This window comes from Anopheles funestus, chromosome 2RL (assembly GCF_943734845.2).
Source record: "Anopheles funestus chromosome 2RL, idAnoFuneDA-416_04, whole genome shotgun sequence".
Taxonomy (NCBI): Eukaryota; Metazoa; Arthropoda; class Insecta; order Diptera; family Culicidae; genus Anopheles; species Anopheles funestus.
The window spans coordinates 43,838,942-43,856,837 of NC_064598.1; the positions used below are offsets into that span (position 1 = coordinate 43,838,942).

The 17,896-nt window shown below is 39.4% G+C and overlaps 2 protein-coding genes across 7 annotated transcripts in view; both read right to left on the minus strand.

The window, feature by feature from the left end:
* Window positions 1-10,831: 10,831 nt before the first annotated feature.
* Window positions 10,832-11,741, minus strand: LOC125760581 (serine/arginine-rich splicing factor 2-like). The gene is made up of 2 exons (XM_049420841.1): window positions 11,513-11,741; window positions 10,832-11,433 (listed from the first exon to the last, which is right to left on the minus strand). The coding sequence occupies exons 1-2, from the start codon at window positions 11,537-11,539 to the stop codon at window positions 11,023-11,025; spliced, it is 438 nt and encodes a 145-aa protein (XP_049276798.1). The 5' UTR covers window positions 11,540-11,741; the 3' UTR covers window positions 10,832-11,022.
* Window positions 11,742-12,785: 1,044 nt separating this feature from the next.
* LOC125760550 (neuroligin-3) overlaps window positions 12,786-17,896 on the minus strand; it is an 83,649-nt gene continuing 78,538 nt past the window's right edge. For all 6 annotated transcript variants that reach the window (XM_049420789.1, XM_049420784.1, XM_049420785.1 and 3 more), the window contains one exon: window positions 12,786-15,880. In XM_049420789.1, coding sequence (XP_049276746.1) covers window positions 15,588-15,880 — 293 coding nt within the window. In that variant the 3' untranslated portion in view covers window positions 12,786-15,587. The remainder of the gene's footprint in view (window positions 15,881-17,896) is intronic.

Consider the following 17,896-nt stretch of genomic DNA (forward strand, 5'->3'; position numbering starts at 1 on the left):
ACACGGCGGTGGAGGCTTGATTGTTGAATATTAATAACCAAAAACCGGGCACGTTGTCCAGATCTCGGGTACGGGTAAATGTACGCCTTTCCACGGTATCCGCACTAGAACGAGTTGCCATCGAAAAGCTTCAACTAGCACCACCTACACAAGTGGGCTTGGTACTTTACGCTTTCACTTCAGCCAGCCTAGGCGTGAGCTGAATTCAACCTTTTCCACGAAAAATATAGTCATCCGGCTTCATCCACCCAGTGGACCAGGGTGGTCGATAAATGTGACGCGCGGCAGTGACCCCGTCGGCATAAAGTTACCGAGCTTGGGAGGTGTTGGAATGGAAGCATCTGGCCATGGAAGGAAGATGAGGTAATTTCTCTAAAATTGCGATCATAACCGGTTGGCTAGATCATAATCTAGCGAAGTGGTTCGTTTCAAACCGGGAAACCCTGCCTCCTCCTAGCCCCCTCTGGATGATGGGTGAATCTGCGTGGTGCGCAACTGAAACTTGCGTCAAAATAAATGATAAATAATTAATTAATTACGTACCCTTTGGAGCGCTATCGAGGCTGTTGCTGCTGCTGTTCGCTAAAAAGGTGTGCCGGACGTTAGTTGTATCGTGGGATAGGAAATGCGTCCAGTCGACCGTTAGGTAATGAAGCAGCTAGGGAAGACAGGTATAGAAATAGGATTATGATGAGATCTGTGGGGAATAGTTGTGTATAAAATAAATGAAAACCTGCTAAAAAGTGATTAAAGAATCCCAAAAAGTATGACAAAGTTTTTTTTGGCGCTACTAATGCAAAATGTTGAACCAATGTATTAAAAATGATGTTTAGAATCATTTTCTAAAACATTAGTTGACACAAAAAAATTATTATAGTTAATAATTATTTCAAAGTATTTTAAACCTTGAATGTAAATGATATTTTGAAACATTTTCCAATAGTTTGTACTACAACAAGAAAGCAACTTGTTTTGAGAATAAAATAAAAAGATAGATTTAGATTATAAGATTAATGTTATATAACGTTTTTTAAGTTAAAAAAGAAACTTTTTTTACGGATCTATCCATATTTTGAGACATACTTAAATAAATTTTAAATCATGATGAATGTGACTAGAGCGACAAGTTTGTGTTTCCAACATGTATAATTAAAAATTAAAAATAATTTAAGTTAAGGCACCTAGAAAAGCGGAAAAATATTTTCATTTGATCACCTGAAACTTGATTACGCTAAATTAATTCACGTTTCTCGAGATGTGCTGGATAGACTGTGAGATGAATAAAAAAAACTTCTCCATTACAGTTATTAGGAAACATTTTTATTACATTACATTACATTTACGTCGGGTTTTTAAAGTTCCCGATGCATTTGAAGCATTTTACATTGCAAGTAGGTCAATTGCTATCCTCATTTATTTTTTTCCTGTACATGTTTTGGACATAACTATCACCGAAAAATATAAGTTTAATGTTTTGTATTTTGTATGTTTATTAAATTAATTTATTTAATGTTAATGAAAGCATTTATTAATGAAAGTATTTATTACGGTTAATATAAGTATTTATTGAACAAAAAACTATTTAATAAGTGAATATCAAAACAAAATCACTAAAACTTAGCTAAAAATAACAAAATAAAAGAAATCTTGGTTCAAATTTTAGGTAACTGTTTGGCAAAGCCAGTTAAACTTAAAGTAAGTATTCAAAAATAAATATCTCCGAATCAAAATGGTTTTAAATTAAATTACCATTTTGGTAATATCTTGCTTAAGTATTATTAGTCTTTTCGATTTCTGTTTGTTACTTTTCAACTTCAACTTTTCCTTTTAATCTCATAAAGTTGGGTAACAAACCGTAGTAAACAACTTTGAGAAACTTAAACACATAAGCAAAAAAACGCAATTTAATCTGATACGGAGTTTAAATGACTGGAAAATTTGCAAACGATTCGATAAAGACAAAAAGCACGTATTCGTATCTCAGTGTAACTCATGCTGCCATAATAACCACACCCACACAGATACACTGTTACATCGAACTGCAATGTAATCTCCGTACATTCGCCTTTTTCGCCTCACTGAGAAGAGAGAAAAAAGCCGTCCCACCATAATCCTATTGTACGCATCGTATCGGCAAAAAACCGAATCTCAAGTACTTAATAGCTTCTTTCTTCTTATCAGCAGCAAGTTCCTCCCTTGCAGGGCGCGTCCCGTTCCGGTACAACCTTTAACCCGGTGTGCCAGCAAACATCGGCGGGAAAGGCGGTAGGGGTGGTTTCCAGTTTTTGTGTGTGGTTAATTATTTCGAACGTTACCATCCGCGCCGTTACCAGTTTTTACGATTCATTTTGCAATGCTGATCGGTTCGGATGAAAACACGAATCCCACAGCAGTGAAAGTTCACTTGAAAAGAATATTGCGGTGAACTGGGCTGTTGTTGTTGCGCTACTACTGTTGCCTGTAACCGCAGGCAGAACCGTATAACAAGAGTCCCAGCAATATGCCCATGGCCAATGGAGAACAGAAACCAAGAGGAAAAAAAAAACACTTCGCAACAGAAATAATACCATTTTAATGAATGAGAACCTATTTTTGCTGTCGTTTGGTTTGGGGGTTTTTTTTGGGGCTTTTGTTTTTGCCCGTGTTACAGTGTTGTTTCAAGCACCGTCTTTACAGTGTTGTCGATCATAGGCACACAGGAAAAAAACATGGTGATCCAATTTATGTATCCAGTGTCATAAAATTGCCAACACTAGTAGGGCGAGTATGGGGCGGTTTGCTTTCCAAGGCATAAAATATGGTAACAAGTGACAAATTTGCAACTCAAATTGATTTAAATCTACATCTCTTTCTTCGGTTCCTGAAACAACGAAAAAAAAAAGAAAAAAAACAAGGAATGTAGAAGAATAAACTCACCACCCGTTACTGTGTATTATGTGCTTGGAATTGAGTGAAAGTCTGGTAAGAGGTTAAGTATAGAGTGCTGGCAAAAAAAAAAACAGAAGCAAAATTGTTCCAGTGCGTGCCAGTACGGAGCAAACAAAATGAAACAATCAAAGAAAAAAAAAACGTAAAACCTAAGGCACAAAATAACGAACTCTTTACGAAACACCATCATATGGGTGGATAACCTGGTGGCAAACAAGGGCCCGTACAAAACACAGCCATCGCAGTTTGAGTATAAAAATTTCGTTCCTCAAGCTCGAGTGGTGCAAAGAAACAAAAGCGATACACCAAAAAATGAAGAAGAACAGCAACAACAACAAAAAATAGGCCCAAAGTACAAAGTAACTGCAAAATGAAAGTAGGAAAAAAGAAGCGAAGCACAAAACTGGTAAGATAAAATAAAAATCATGTACATAAAAACATTAGCTACGATAAATCATTAAATATTTATGAGTATTGCGCGTGTACGCAAGGCATGGTAAGGGGCAGCCGGGCGAGGGATGTGGGGTCAGCAATGTGGAAATCGTGGTAATATTATGTACGCACACTCCTACTACTATTACCCCGGTGCTTTTGGTGCTTACGCGTACCACCACCACTACCACCAGTTTGCTTACGGAGCGCAACAAACAAAGCGCAAGTAGCAGCACACGCAAGATGGAAGCAGCCGGCTCGAGTGATAGAAGCCCGCCAGTCGACCAAAATCAAACAGCAGAAACATAATGAAATAATGTTGTGCCAGCTTTTGGGGTGGCAGCTATTTTTTTTTTCGCGCGCGCACACCCGCTCGTTTCGGTTCCTTACATGCAACGCACAAGCGTGCTTGCGTCGTAATCGGAATCCCGTTTGCAAAAGGTTGCGCTGCACGCAAACATTGTGCGGGAGAAGAAGGTAACAGAAAAAAAACATAGCTGCATGAACAAACCACTCGGAAAAGCTCCTTTGTGTGTGTGTGTGGGAGGGAGGGAGGGAAGAGGAAGTGTTGAAGTGTTTTTGTTTCTCTCGTGTAAACGGAACGGTTTTTGGGTTGTGGAATGTCCACATGGCTACTTACCGTAAAAACCTTTTACCGAAAAGTATATCCAAATATTGAGCATTTGCTATTTCGAGTGCGTTGAATAATTACTGCCTTGGAGTGTGTGTGTGTGTCTGTATGGGTGGGGTGAGCTTTCTTATTTCAGTTTTTTTCCGTTGTCCGGCAAGCAATTAAGCGATTCCTACCAACAGTAACTCTATTTCATTAGGTACTGGATTTAGTCCAGTTTTTCTTCTATTTTATTATTTCTACTTCTACAAAAAGTAATCAACATAAGGTACCGGAAAAAAAGCTTACCAAAAACCATAACCGATGACTTCAGTTGAGGCACTGGAAAATACAATTAAATTAATTAAACCAGCAGCTTCCGTAGTCACGTGGGACACATTGAGCGCAAAATCCGGTTTTTCCGGTCGAAATTGATTTACGCGTCTTTTTTTTTCTCTCCCTCTCTATTTTCTTCTTTCCACACCGTGTTCTTACACAGCTAGAATGTAAGTGAAAGCGTCTTGGGACACGATAAGGAATGAAAAATCCCGAAACAAAGAAACAATAAAACAAAAAAAAAAGATAAAATCCTGCTCATCGCATCTTCGATCGAACAGAGAGAACGATTTCCACGAACGGTTCGGTTTCCAAGATGTGCTCCCCTTAGCACATCCGCCATCATCTCTAAGGCATGCTTTTGCGCAATTATGAAGCTTCCGGATCGATCGTTGTTGAGTTGTTGTATGAAAGCTTAACCAGCTTTAAAAGCTGGACTGCTCTTCGTTTTTTGGGGAAGCAGGGGGAGCAAAAGTTGAATGATTGGCATTTGATGGCAGCAGAAGGGTTTTTGGGGTAGAATGTTGAAGAATGAAAGCAGTTTTGCAAAATTTTCCTCAATTTTCCGCCGCCTCCAGGCTTTGGCGCGTTCCAAAAAGTGGAAGTTAAAGCCCCTCCTGTCTTGGGTCAACATTTACACGGCAATGGCAGCGGAAAAGTATGCATGGATAATGTGCGCAAGGAAATTTTAAACCTCGCTCAATTATTCAACATAAAGTTGGCGCACTCCAGTACCCGGGTTCGGTGAATGGGTCCGATCCAAACACTGGCCGACATTCGGTAATGGTCCCTTGGTTTGGCCACACTTCCGTGTTTGCTAATGTAACCGAAAGTTTCATTTTACTGCTGTAATTTACAGAAGTGACCCACGCTTTACGGAACAAACTACGGGGCACGGAACGAGATGGTCGAGCTGGATGGTAGTGAATTGTTCGATCGAATGTGTTAAATTTCACCATTTTTGGTTTGTTTTGTTTCGTTTTGTGTGTGCCCAGTATCATTTATTTAGATAATTTTTGCTCTACGTACCATGAGGAAAACTTTTAAACGAACCTTTTCAAAATTTTCAGAACATTTTAAACCCAAAGTATAAAATAACTGTGGGGTTTATAATGTAAATGAGCTAAATAGTTGAGCACTACAACGACCTACCGGCCATTTCGACTGCTAGGACATATTGAAACTTTCATTACTTATCGAGGTAAAATAATTTAAATTCTATTTTTTATTCTTCTTGGCTTAAGGACTTATTAGGTTCGTGCCTGTCAAAGCTGATTTGATAAATTTATTTCTACCATCAAGTCAAAGAGACAGTTCCGGGTCTTTGGTGGATTTGTAGTCCGGATAGGATATGGTATTTTGACAAAAAAAATTTCACACTATTGCAGTATTTTTATATTGTTGAATTAATTCGTCTGCTTTGCTTATAATGCATTGTGAAGCTAAAAAAACAGCTTATAATATAAAAGTGTTCATTAAAAATATCCTAGAAAATAGTTTCGGCAATGAATGGAAAACATTAGGATGACGGGGATGACGTACAGGGATTACAAAGAACATTTAAGGATTGTCACATCAATCACAGCATTGTTGTTTTCAACAATGTGGATGATGTAATTTGCAAACAAATGTAGGATAAGAGTCCTCTTACTTGAACTAATGTTACTTAAGACAGGTTAATTTAAAAAATAGTATATGCAAATTATCGAATTAGGGCGGTCCGGTGGTGCATGTGATAAACGGCGCCGGTCTACACGGCAGGACCGAGTTCAAATCCCATCCGGATCGTTCCCCCGTAGCAAGGACTGACTATCCGGCAACGTGATAAAATAAGTCTAGTAAGCCAGAAATGGCCGGCGTGACCTGTAAGGTCGTTATAATAGCCAAATAATTAACAGTAACTATACAGTCACTATATCTTTCGTTTGGGGCTTTTTTATATGAATTCCGTTGATTTTAAAACATGAAAACCTAATATAGTAAAAAACAAACCACCCTCTGCGAATTTGCGTATTTCTGCTAAACTGTTTGCTATCGCTTTTAACGGGAATAGCGAAATAACTAGCAAAATTTGTTTGTGATTCTCATGAATCACTGTTTTTTTTAACTTAATACAAAAATCACCTTACGAAACACAGTACGAAAATTACAATGTATGCCCTAAAACAAGCATTTTATTTAATGCTGCTCTCTATAATGTTAATTTCGTTCAAATAAATATGTAAAACGCACATTTCAGAGGGAAATTATGGAGTTCAGAAAAGATAAAATCAATGATACATTTATTAATAAAAATATAATGTAACAGAGACAACTATGTTTCATATCTAACCTTGTTCTTTCCAACGATTACCATCTTATTTATCCTATTGCTTATTGTATCTACAAGGGAGCATTCTGTGCGAGGCGTGATCCTTGGTTCATTTTCGCCTTTAGGTCTCTCTGAGCTAAGTTGTTGTGGGTCACCAGATGAAGAATAGATCTCTGTACGGATGAAAGCCGCCAAGACATGATGTTGGCCCGAACTTATCGACAGCTTATTTTTGGGAATTCTTGCTCTATCTTGGTTGTCAGGAAGCCTCTCAACTAGCCTCTCCGGCGAAGTGCTCAGGCGGTAATGTTGGAGATTGTGCCCGGGATGTATGCTGGTTGCATGACAACCTTCTTGAGACATGGATACGTCGATGGTATAGGAGTTATGAGGGGCACGACATGTGTCTCCAGACACTCCTTTTCAGCGGCATATCTGCTGGTGAGCTATATCCAGGACATGCAGGTTTAGTCCTCCACGGTTTCGGGACCATGGTAGGAGGTTCAGCGGCACACGTATGCCTCCGGATCCTTCCGGACAGGAATGGACCAATAGTCACCGACATCTTGGCTATGTCTATGACTCTGATACCACATACAGAAGCCGCATACTCTAGCTTAGGCAGAAGAAAACCATTCAGGAGGGTTATCTTCTGCACGAGGTTTAAATCTCTCATCCTTCGGACCAAACGTCGGAGTTAATTCATAATAATATCCCAGTTATGCCCCATCACTTCACGAACATTGTTGGGAAAAAGGATGCCAAGCAATCGCAATCTCTCTACTACCCTCAACCAATGTAATAGTAATGGTGTTGTGTACCTTGAGATGTCCCACGTCAAGTGCTTCGTTTTTTCCAAGTGTGGCACCGGAAAGCATCAATAGCTCCTCTGATCCGCTCGATTTTTTCGGGGGATTTAGTCACCATGGAGATATCGTTGGCATACGTATTGACCAAGTCGTCTAGATCAGTGCTCCCCAACCTTTTTAGTACGGCGGACCACTTTTTGTTCGACATAAGTATATCGTGGCCCACATGTGCTGTCTTTGAAAGGACTCGTAATGTATGTATACCGTTGTTGAGGCAATTTTTTTAAATGAAACATTAGCAAACATTATAATTGTCCACAATCTGACATATCGAGAAGCGTAGAATGATTTCGTCACATATAATTGCTTGAAATGGTAAACAAAAAGTTTAACACTTTTCCAACGGTCCAACGACCGAAAATTTCTTCCGCGAACCACTTCTCCTTAAGCCACGGATCACAAGTGGTCCGAGGACCATAGGTTGGGGACCAATGCTCTGGATCACTAGATATGCTTTCTAGTCTCGTGATGAAAGGTTGTAGGTAAAGGATTGAAAGGTGCATTTAAAGAGGATCACCCTGACGTACTGGTGGTCTGTTCAGGTTGTTCAAGTAATAAATCATAATAGAGGGTGTAGAGGGTGTAAGGGGCGGCTCGGTGGTGCATGTGATAAACGGCGCCAGTCCACACGGCCGGACCGGGTTCAAATCCCATCCGGACCGTCCCCCCGTAGCAAGGACTGACTATCCGGCTACGTGGTAAAATAAGTCTAGTAAACCAGAAATGGCCGGCGTGACCTGTGTAAGGTCGTTAAGCCAAGAAGAAGAAGAAGAAGAGGGTGTACTGATGGCTAAATTATAACAGTTTTTTTGGCTTTAAGTTTAAATAAAAATTAAGTGAAGGAATCATTCTGATACAACACAAATTTTGCTTGTTTTTTTTGCTTTTTACGGGTAGTTTTCCGATTGTTTTTAAATACTCATTGAAAATGCAAAAATTTCTTTGCATTTTTTTTAATCTGGACTTTTTAACCTCAAAAAGAAATAAAAACAAGATGTGGCTATCATTTTGGGACGCACTGTTTAAAAACCGGTTCGATTGAGTTATATTGACTAAGGTATTTACAAATTTTATTAATGTTTGACTAGAGCGCTATCTCTCAATTGGTTTCATTTTGTTTGGTTGCTAAAATACAGGCCAATTTCCAGTTAAAAGCTACCGTTTTAATTTCAAACATTTGCCATAGATCGTAATTTTTGAAATTCTATACCTCAATGTTTGAAGCATTTGCTTTCGAAATAATTTATTTATGATGACCAATGATGAAATGCCACTGTATGTATCACTTATTTTGGTGTTTTTTGTGTTGTGTGTGTGTTTTTATCATATTTTTTTATATTTTCAAATGAAAATCCAAACAAACTAGTAGTTTGATGTAGTAGGCTTATTAAAAAAGCACAAAAATGACCTTTATTCGAGCTTCTTTTGAATCTTTTAACAAAATCAACCATATTTAGATCATTTAACTAATCAATAAAACATTTAGAATGCTATTGTACATCATGCATTACATTACATTTGGAATCTATTTAACCATCTCACGCTTCATCAGTGAGGCCGATAGCCTTTTATTACTTGCGGTTCGAATTGCTTCCCTATTTGTTTGCAGCTATAGTTACCAATGCGGTTGATGAGTAGCTACGCAACCAGTATTTCCATCTGGCGGCCATTTAAAAAAAACACACGGCCATTGACCGAGTGCACCATTGAAAGTAGCTAACCTTTGCCACGACTAATACCTACCAAGAAGAAAGAAAACCCCAGATTAGTGCATAGCTCGTGAAGCAAATATTAAAGCATACAGCCGTGCATGTGGACAACAGTTGCTAGAAAAATGTACCCAAACGATACCATTTTCTCGCTTTTTGTGTGTTTGAGACAAAACACACGCACACACACAAATGCCCCAAAGCATGGTCGGGCACAATGAATGCTGGGTGGAATGAATGCTGGCCGCCCTTTTTCCGGAAGGTCGAAGCCGACCGAACCGAAGGAAGCTAATGGAGGATTCGCTTGGAATACATCAAGCATGCGAATGTTCGCTTTTCTTGCCACCGTTTCGGTAAAATAATTCTTCAACCAGCACCGCCACCACCGTTGCCCACTGGCTCCCCTCTTCACCTACCCCCCCCTCCACGCTATTTGCTGTAGCACTGTGTTTTCGATTCGTTATCCGGCACCGGAACTCATTATTTTGCATCGTGCCGCTGGAGCAAAAAAAAAAAAGGGACGCGGACGCCACGATGGAGCGAGGAAATCCGGAAAGAGCAGTGAATGGTTGTAGTGTGTGTAGGTTCATGATAATTTAAGCCCGCGCTGGCCTCGCAGCAGCATTCAGCTGCCCCATTTTGGATTAGGCACTGTCCTCTGATCCTTCAAAGCGGAGGAGCAACAGAAACGAAAGCAAAGCAAAGCAAAACAAAACAAAAAACGGCGCAGCTTTATGGCAGCTACCAAACACTTGCATGCATGGGAAACAAAAACGGAATACTTAAGGAAAACCGATCCTTCAGGATGATGTTACTAGTCTTGTTTTCCATCTCTGCAGCAGGAAGATTATCATCATCAGAGAGTCATCGGTTTCCGTGGCCTACCATCGGAGCGAATGAACATCATCCTGAACGGAATCAAACGCAACTCGCCGCCTTGTGTCGCGGCCTCCATTTGTGCCCTGGCCCAATGTGCAATGTGCCACCAGTTTCTGCCCCGTTGTACACGATTTTATCATATCACTCTCGCACACAGTAAAAGGGAATGGATGAAGAAAAAAGGGAAGCGAAAAAAGGTGAATGTTTTATTCATGGCTTACTGGTGCATTGGAAATTGCAGAGAGAAGACGAGTAAAGGGAAATGAGAAAAAAAAAAGAAAATACATACCCAACATGCACCACCCTGCTGGCTGGCTATAACGGTAGGCGGAAGTTTTCTCTTCCCTTGAATTGCCGCTGGGGTCAGGCGTGCACGTTTGTTCTTTTTTTTCTACTCATCTTTCCGTTATGCAAATCCAGCACTGGAGAGGCGAACGTTACGCCAGGCATGATTGTTACCCACGCCGGCGACCATACACAGCTTCCGGTCAAAGATGCCAAGCATTATTCGAGGTATTAAAATGTGAACAATGTGAAACACTCTTTTTTTCTTCTTTTCTCTTTGTCCCTAATGCCGCCTGACCGTCCCATTCGCACACACACACACACTCGGTGATGAATATCACATGTTTACAAAAGTGTAACGTATACGCGGGGCGGAAAAGTGCAGAAAGCGTATTAAGCTATGCAAAGTTAAACATTGTGTGTTGGTGTGTGCTACTCATATTTATACTATATGTAAACGCGGTAGAGCATGTTTGTGAAGTAATCGAAAATTTACTGCTGGTTTGTAATATTACATTTGCAATTTAGCCTACGCAAACTAGGATGCATAAAATTTAAGCACTCCTTCAGAACTCGAATGTGGTGAAAAAAAAGAAAAAAAAAAACAGGACAAAAATGTGGAAATTTTTCTCTTTCGAGTTGCGGTGCGAACGAACACACTCTTCAGCGCCGCCGACTACGGCTGGTACGCTTTGCACTACGCGAACGAGCACGAGCCGAACGGGCGCGAGTTCGTGAACGGGACGATGCACGGCTACGACTGCGACGACGCGATTGGCTTCGGGAACTTCCGGTACGACTCTTGGCAGCTGATCGTGATCGGCTTCGTCCTCGCCGTTGACGCATCGGTGAAGTTTCCGATTCCGCTTCCCGTTGTTGAGCAGCTTTGGATTGCTGCATAGCCATCCGACGTCGACGGGACTGTGAACGGGCCCTGGAACGACTCCGTCCCATTGGTTCGCTTGCATCGGTAGGTGTTTTCGTGTTCGTTCGATGGGGAGTAGTACTTCTAGCCAAATTGGTTAGCGTATCGCTCGGGAAAGAAAAGATGCTCGGTTGAACGGGAAGATGAGCCTGCACGAAACATTAGGCGTAACGGTAAGATGTTCCAATGTAATGGAGGGTTAGATACTCCGTACAAACGAAAACTTACATCCATGTCTTCGATTTCGGGATCCATGACGGTTTCAAGTGTGTAGAGAAATATTAAAAAAATATAAAGATGACTTGAAGGCTTCTTCTTCAGCTGTAGGTTCGTTGGAGTTGAACTGGGAGACACACTTACACGGTAACACTACTATTACTGAAGCAAACACGTCCGTACGAACCAAAAGCTGCCTTCGTAATAAATGGGTGTATCAACGTTTGCCGTGTTCTGGAATGCAAATGTGCACTATGATCGATACTTCGATGAAAAGCTCGGTATGCAGACTACAGCTGCTATGATATTCAATCCGGAAGACCTACTAAGATTTGTTATTAGTAGACTATTCTCGAGATTTTAGTTTTTTATTCAAAATGATTTGAAAAAAAAACATGTTTAAAATTATTTTACTAGTATTTCGCATGTTTCCACAAAATTACTTATTTCTCAACAAAAAAAATAAAATAAAATACAAAGCTCTTCCAGAACAGGAGAAGCTGATTGGGAGATTCTCCTTCATTAGTTTACCAATTTCAATGATCTTGTTAATGGTGGGTCATATCAAACAAGAAGACATGCAAATCCTTTTTGGCATGAAATTTTTTGATGCATATAACAATTTCTTGAAGAACTTTTCCTGATCTCCATCTCATATCTCCGTAATCTCAAGGAAAGATCTTGTATTGATAACATCTGAATTCTCCATAACTCCTCAAGGAAAGTACATTTCCTTTTCGCTGATCATCAAACGTCGAAGAATCCGTTTAAGAAACATGATACAAGATTCTTCGATATACAATGGAGACCAATAAGTACTCAGACCTCAAGTCAGCCGTTAATTTTGATTCTCGCAAGTACATATTTTCAAAAGTCGCAATACCTGAATGATATTCGCTGATCAGATCCGATCTGGCACGAGTAACTCTTTTGTATATCGAGGTCTATCTTATCCAGTAATGTCTTCAATATTAAAGATGAACGTTTCCCTTGATCTTCAGATTCTGCTCTCCTTGAAAATCATGTAGTTCTTCAATCTCCAATGCAGTAGATGGATAAGTTTACTCTAAATCTAAAGATCATATTACTGTAGATCAATTGGAAGATCTGATACGAACACGTCTTTACGTTCATCTTTGGATGGTTACGAATTTGTAAATAAAATTACTTTGTTCGGTCCATTTTTCTAATGAATCAGTTATTGTTTTTTTAATTTACTTACCATCTTGTTTTGAAACTTTTCTTTGCTACACTTTTGGTGCGTAAAAGCCAAAAAGTCGATTAATTAATATTCGTTTACATAGTTTATTCGAATCTGGTTTGGTTTGACCCATCGTGTACGGGTATTAATATTTACTTACATCATATTTTACAACTCACCTTCTGCCCTTCTGCCATTCTGTTGTGTTACATTGATTCACTATAGTTACGTTCGTAATTTGTTGCCAAAAACACACACGCAACATTTTGCGCTTCCGTGTACTCTCGTTTTCGTTTGCTAACCATTGTTTCATTGAATTTGTCTTAAATTTCTTGTTTACGTTTTCCGTATTTTGTTTTTGAAATATCCTATCTGTAGCCCCGTCCCTTATTTTCTTCTCCTCGGATCGAACAGGAAACACTGGGCTGGGGTATCTATGCGTGTTGCCTTTAAAAGTCTTATGCTCCCATGTCTCACGGTAGTTCTCGGTAGTTTTCGTATGACGTTGTATGGAATTGGTAACATTTTGGCTCCAGCAAACTTTGGTCGCAAGTCCAAATTTGCTGGCCATTATGTGTTCCGATGTAAGTGTTTGTTTCCCAGCTTAATGTGTAAGTTTTGAAGTAACATTGAACGCTGTGATGGGTTCATGGGCTAGTCGGTTTAGGAGCTTCGGTCCCTGTTGTATATTTAACTTTCCTTGAAGCTTCATATTTGTACAGGTATAAATCGTTTACTACCGTATCGTATCAGCATTGCTGCAACACATGTCTAACCTTTGTGAAACGAACAGCACTAGTGATGTGTACATCGTGATGGAAATAAAACATTCTTTTCACCCAACTTTTTTTTTCCATCATTACCGTTTCAGACCGTGACGATGCCGTGTTAACGATGATGGGCGACGACGGTGCCCGAATGGTCGACGCCATGAAGGTATGTATAATGGTTACCCTTGTTTTTTTTTGTTTAATCTATACTATAGTGTAAATTAACAACTGTCGTATCAATCCTGTTCGGTGCGTTTTTTTTGTTGTTGTCAAAAGCCCTACTTTTGACGTGTTGCGTGCGCATCAAGGGATGAAGTTAGTTGAAGAATTATCCTACACATTACAATGTACAACGGTTTTTGTTTGTCTGTGGTTACTGTTCTGTTTGCTCTTACCAACACTCGGTTTGAAAATGTTGTGCAAATGTTGCTCTTGCCCATTGGTCATATGTGGCAAACGCACGGTCGACGTGATTCTCTGATTCGATTTTGATTGCATGTGACTTTTTTTTATTTTTTGCTCAAACATTTTATCTCACAATCGGGAAACGGCTTTTTGTGTATTGCGTTACATATCAATGTTACACAAAGTGGATAGGAAATGGGATAGTGTTTTGTATAATGTTTCACATTATAAAGGGTGTACAAAAAAACAAAAGGTACATGTAATAAGCGCCATGTGTCGTGTGGGCGAATCAAGTGTTTGTTTCAGCTTGGTTGATTTAATCAATGTATTCAGTGTTACTATTTGATTGAAAATGAATTAGCTGCTATTTGCGATGTTGCATTGTTAGTAGCTTCCTCTGATTATGCTATTGATTGGCTTAAGTGTTTCAATTTATTGCTAGATTTTTTTTTGTAAATAAAATAAAACTTTTAACTTGTATAAATTTAAGTGAGTAAATTTTATTTAAGGAATTTAAACTAATTTCAATTATAAAAATTTAATGTCATTCATACAAAAAATTGTTTTCAACTGCCAAAAAATAAAAGAATAAAACCTTAAACAAGCTAGTTTTGAAAATAGGTAAAACTCTTTTAACCATGTCGAAGGAATTCATTGGAAAATGTAAAATGTTGACAAAATCAATTATCAATTTGTTATGCGAGAAAGCAACTACTTACGGTTTGTCTTTACATTCACTCTTCGACTGAAAATTGACATCCCGTTTGAAGAGTGTTGTGTGTGAGAGACTTTTGAAACTTTCCGTCAAATTATGTGCGGAAAAGCTTCCGCACAGTGTAGGTGTTTACGAAAAGTGACAAGTTTTAAGTGGCGAAGTTTGGAGAGCTTTCGAGGGAAGTTTAAAACGTAAATAGTTGATCGATGTGTACCATCAGTCCATCCTACAAAACACAGAAACGTAAAACTAATGCATGTGTACCATGTTATTGATTTTTGTTGTTGTTGTTTTATAAGCATATAAGTGAGTAAGTAAATAAAATAACTCAATATATAGTAGAGTTAACAAAAAAAATCAATTAGGGTAAGTAGTCGTGGCTACGGTCTGTACGGGAATTGAGCTTATGTGGCAACATATTAAAGGAAGAAAATAAAGCTTAACGCTGATTGATTGACGCGATACGCACCCACAAAGCGGTCGGTTTTTGGTGACTGGTTGATGACTGATAGGGTAAGGAATTATGTTAATCCCGCCTCCGTGACATGTATGTCGAGTTAGCGAAGTGCGTTTGGGGTTGTTTTTTTTTGGGAAACATGTGGGAGGAAGGGAGAGAGAAGGGGACATTAACGCGATCGATGATGAGCAAAAGCGTGTGAGTGAGAGTTTTTTTGTTGTGCATTTTGTCATACCGTACCACCAAAAACCCTTGGAAAGATAATGCTGGAAGAGCTAGTACCCGCGTCAAGATCAGTGTGAGCTGATCCATCTTGATCGATCCCTTTTCAGTGGCGGCATTCAGTACAACAGCATGCAAAATTGAAACCCCGGTCGGCCAGATTGTGGCCAGTTTCATACGAACCAACGGGTTTATCTGTGCCATTTTGTCGCGCACATCCGGCTATGTAGGGCATAAAATCGTTCGAACAGTGCGGGTCACTAGCGGAAAAGCCGCAAACCATCGTCTCAGACTAAATCACCGCAATCGGTATGCAATCAGACCCGCATCTCGCTCATCGCGGCATGGGGCAACTGTGGGGGACAGACGTTGTTCTTGAGATTTTGGGATTTTAATTGTGTTAGACTATCTTGATGTTGCTGCTGCTGCTGCCCGTGCTGACCGTGATGTGAATGGTGATGGGAATGGCCCGAAGCGGCCATTTGTTGCTGCTGGGAGTGCTGTGTGTGCAGGGGACGGTTTTCCGGCGAGCCGCTCGTACAGGTTTGGGACGCCCGCATGTGGATGCCGATGGCGGTCCCATTTGGTGGTAATTTAATTTGCTGCAAATCTAGAAAAGCAATCGAATAATGGGAAATGTAAAATTTTAGTTTGCCATACCACTGTTTGCCGAACGGAGGTGCGTTTGCTGTTCCGTCCACGGTTGTCCGGATGTAGGTCTGTGTGTATGGTTGTGTTTGTTTAAAGTTGTTTAAAAGTGAGATGAAGCGAATGGTTGTGGCATGGTATGAGTGCCGTGTCGTATTTGTTGTCGGATCAGATCAGATTAGTTTCGTGTTAGCGTGTGACCGCTTTTACGGTTGTTTACGCTGCGAATTAAAACCGGTGAAGAAGGCGTCAAATTCCACGTGGTTAAGTAAACCACCGCCCGTTGGGAGTAGTGGCCGCCCTTTTAAAATAATCTGCTCATCCTCCCATCCAATCTCTCCCTTTCCCGTCCTCTCCAACCGGACACGTTAGCCGAGCTGGTGACACAAATTTATAAACCATGTTCCATTGTGTTTACAAGCCGCTTCGAACTAATCCGAACGATGTAAATTGGGTTAACAATAAAAACTAACACAACCAAACAGGTGTTGAAATGTGTTTGTGTGTGTGTATCCGCACAATTGCGGAAACGATGAGTGGATACAACATGCAAAATGCGTGATAAGGGGAAACTTAATAATCTTTAATTGGTAATTATCAAATTCGATTACTCAATCGTGGGTGAAACGAACGTACGAAGCCCGTGGGTTTTTGGTGTGTTAGAACTGTACCGGCACTGTTTGCAAAACTGGTACAAACACAATCCGGTCGGGCATTGGGCTGAGCTACATAGATACAAAGCAACAGGAATGTTCGGTGCTAATTGAGCAGGACGGATGCTTATCAATAAATCAATCAAAATAATGAAGTACACTGTGGCTGTATATCGGGCAGGTTAGTGCTACAGTGGTGGGCTTAAGCACACAGCAGTTATCCCGGGATTGTCGAGGTAGAAAATAATATCAAATTAAACGAATCAATTAATTGATGCATCCAGTGCAATGACTGATGAAGATCACCGATGCTGACGTGCGGGTGCGTGTGTTTACAATTTTGCGATAAAGTAATTAATTAATGTATCAGCATGTTTTCATTCGCACTGACCCTTGGAATGATTGCCTGGATGGATGCACGTGTGCACGCTACTTGCGTTGAATGTTATTTGGTTTATGAGATCAAGCTTTCCTTTTTTTCTTTGCTTCTCATGAATACATGGTTTTAATTTAATGACGCAAATTAATTAGTTCGTAGTTTTTTTTTTTCATTAGTGGAAAACGTCTCAGATCATTTTTCTTGTTATTTACTATGTAATAAAATTATATGAAGGGAAAATTTTCGTATTTCACATAATAGAATGGTTGGTGTATCATTGAGATTTGCAAATGCTTTAAACACTACCTGATATTATGTTGCAAATATGCATCCCAGTGAAAATGATTGTTACTGCTTGTAAAAGCATTCTATTTTAAATATTTCTATCAAGCAAAACTTAAATATAAGGCATAAAAAATAGTTTTTGCATACATTTATGCATTATTCAATACGTCTGTGGAATACTTTAAGAGATATTAAAAACTTATGCTAACTACGTAATTAAAAAAATAGCAATTCATGGGAATAAAAATCATTTTCATTGGTAAAATGGTTCTAAAAACGGTCAACATGCCCAGCTTTTTATTTGTTTGAAATAAATGGAGGCGCCTGATACTTCATATAAACACGTGGCAAAACTATGAATGGAGGCGCCTGGTACTTCATATAAACACGTGGCAAAACGATGAATGGAGGCGCCTGGTACTTCATATAAACATGTGGTAAAACAAAGTTTACGAGTTTTGATAGCATTGATGTACGTAAGAATTTGTGTTGTTTTCTTTTCTTGTAAATAGAAGAGTGAACTTATTGCTTCATTGTTTGAAATTACTTATATAGCATACAATTTAAAAAACCTTAAATAATAAATAGACTGAATTGTACAACGATAAACTGATTAAAGCATTTTTCTCAGTTGTATTTACTTCTTTTGTATTTATTTCTG

What these genes read in the sequence shown, in the direction of transcription:
- LOC125760581 (XM_049420841.1), bottom strand. Translation starts at nt 11,539, where the DNA reads ATGGATCCCGAAATCGAAGACATGGAT. An exon ending in CCGAAATCGAAGACATGGAT is followed by an intron (nt 11,434 to 11,512) that starts GTAAGTTTTCGT and finishes TGTTTCGTGCAG; the next exon opens with GCTCATCTTCCCGTTCAACC.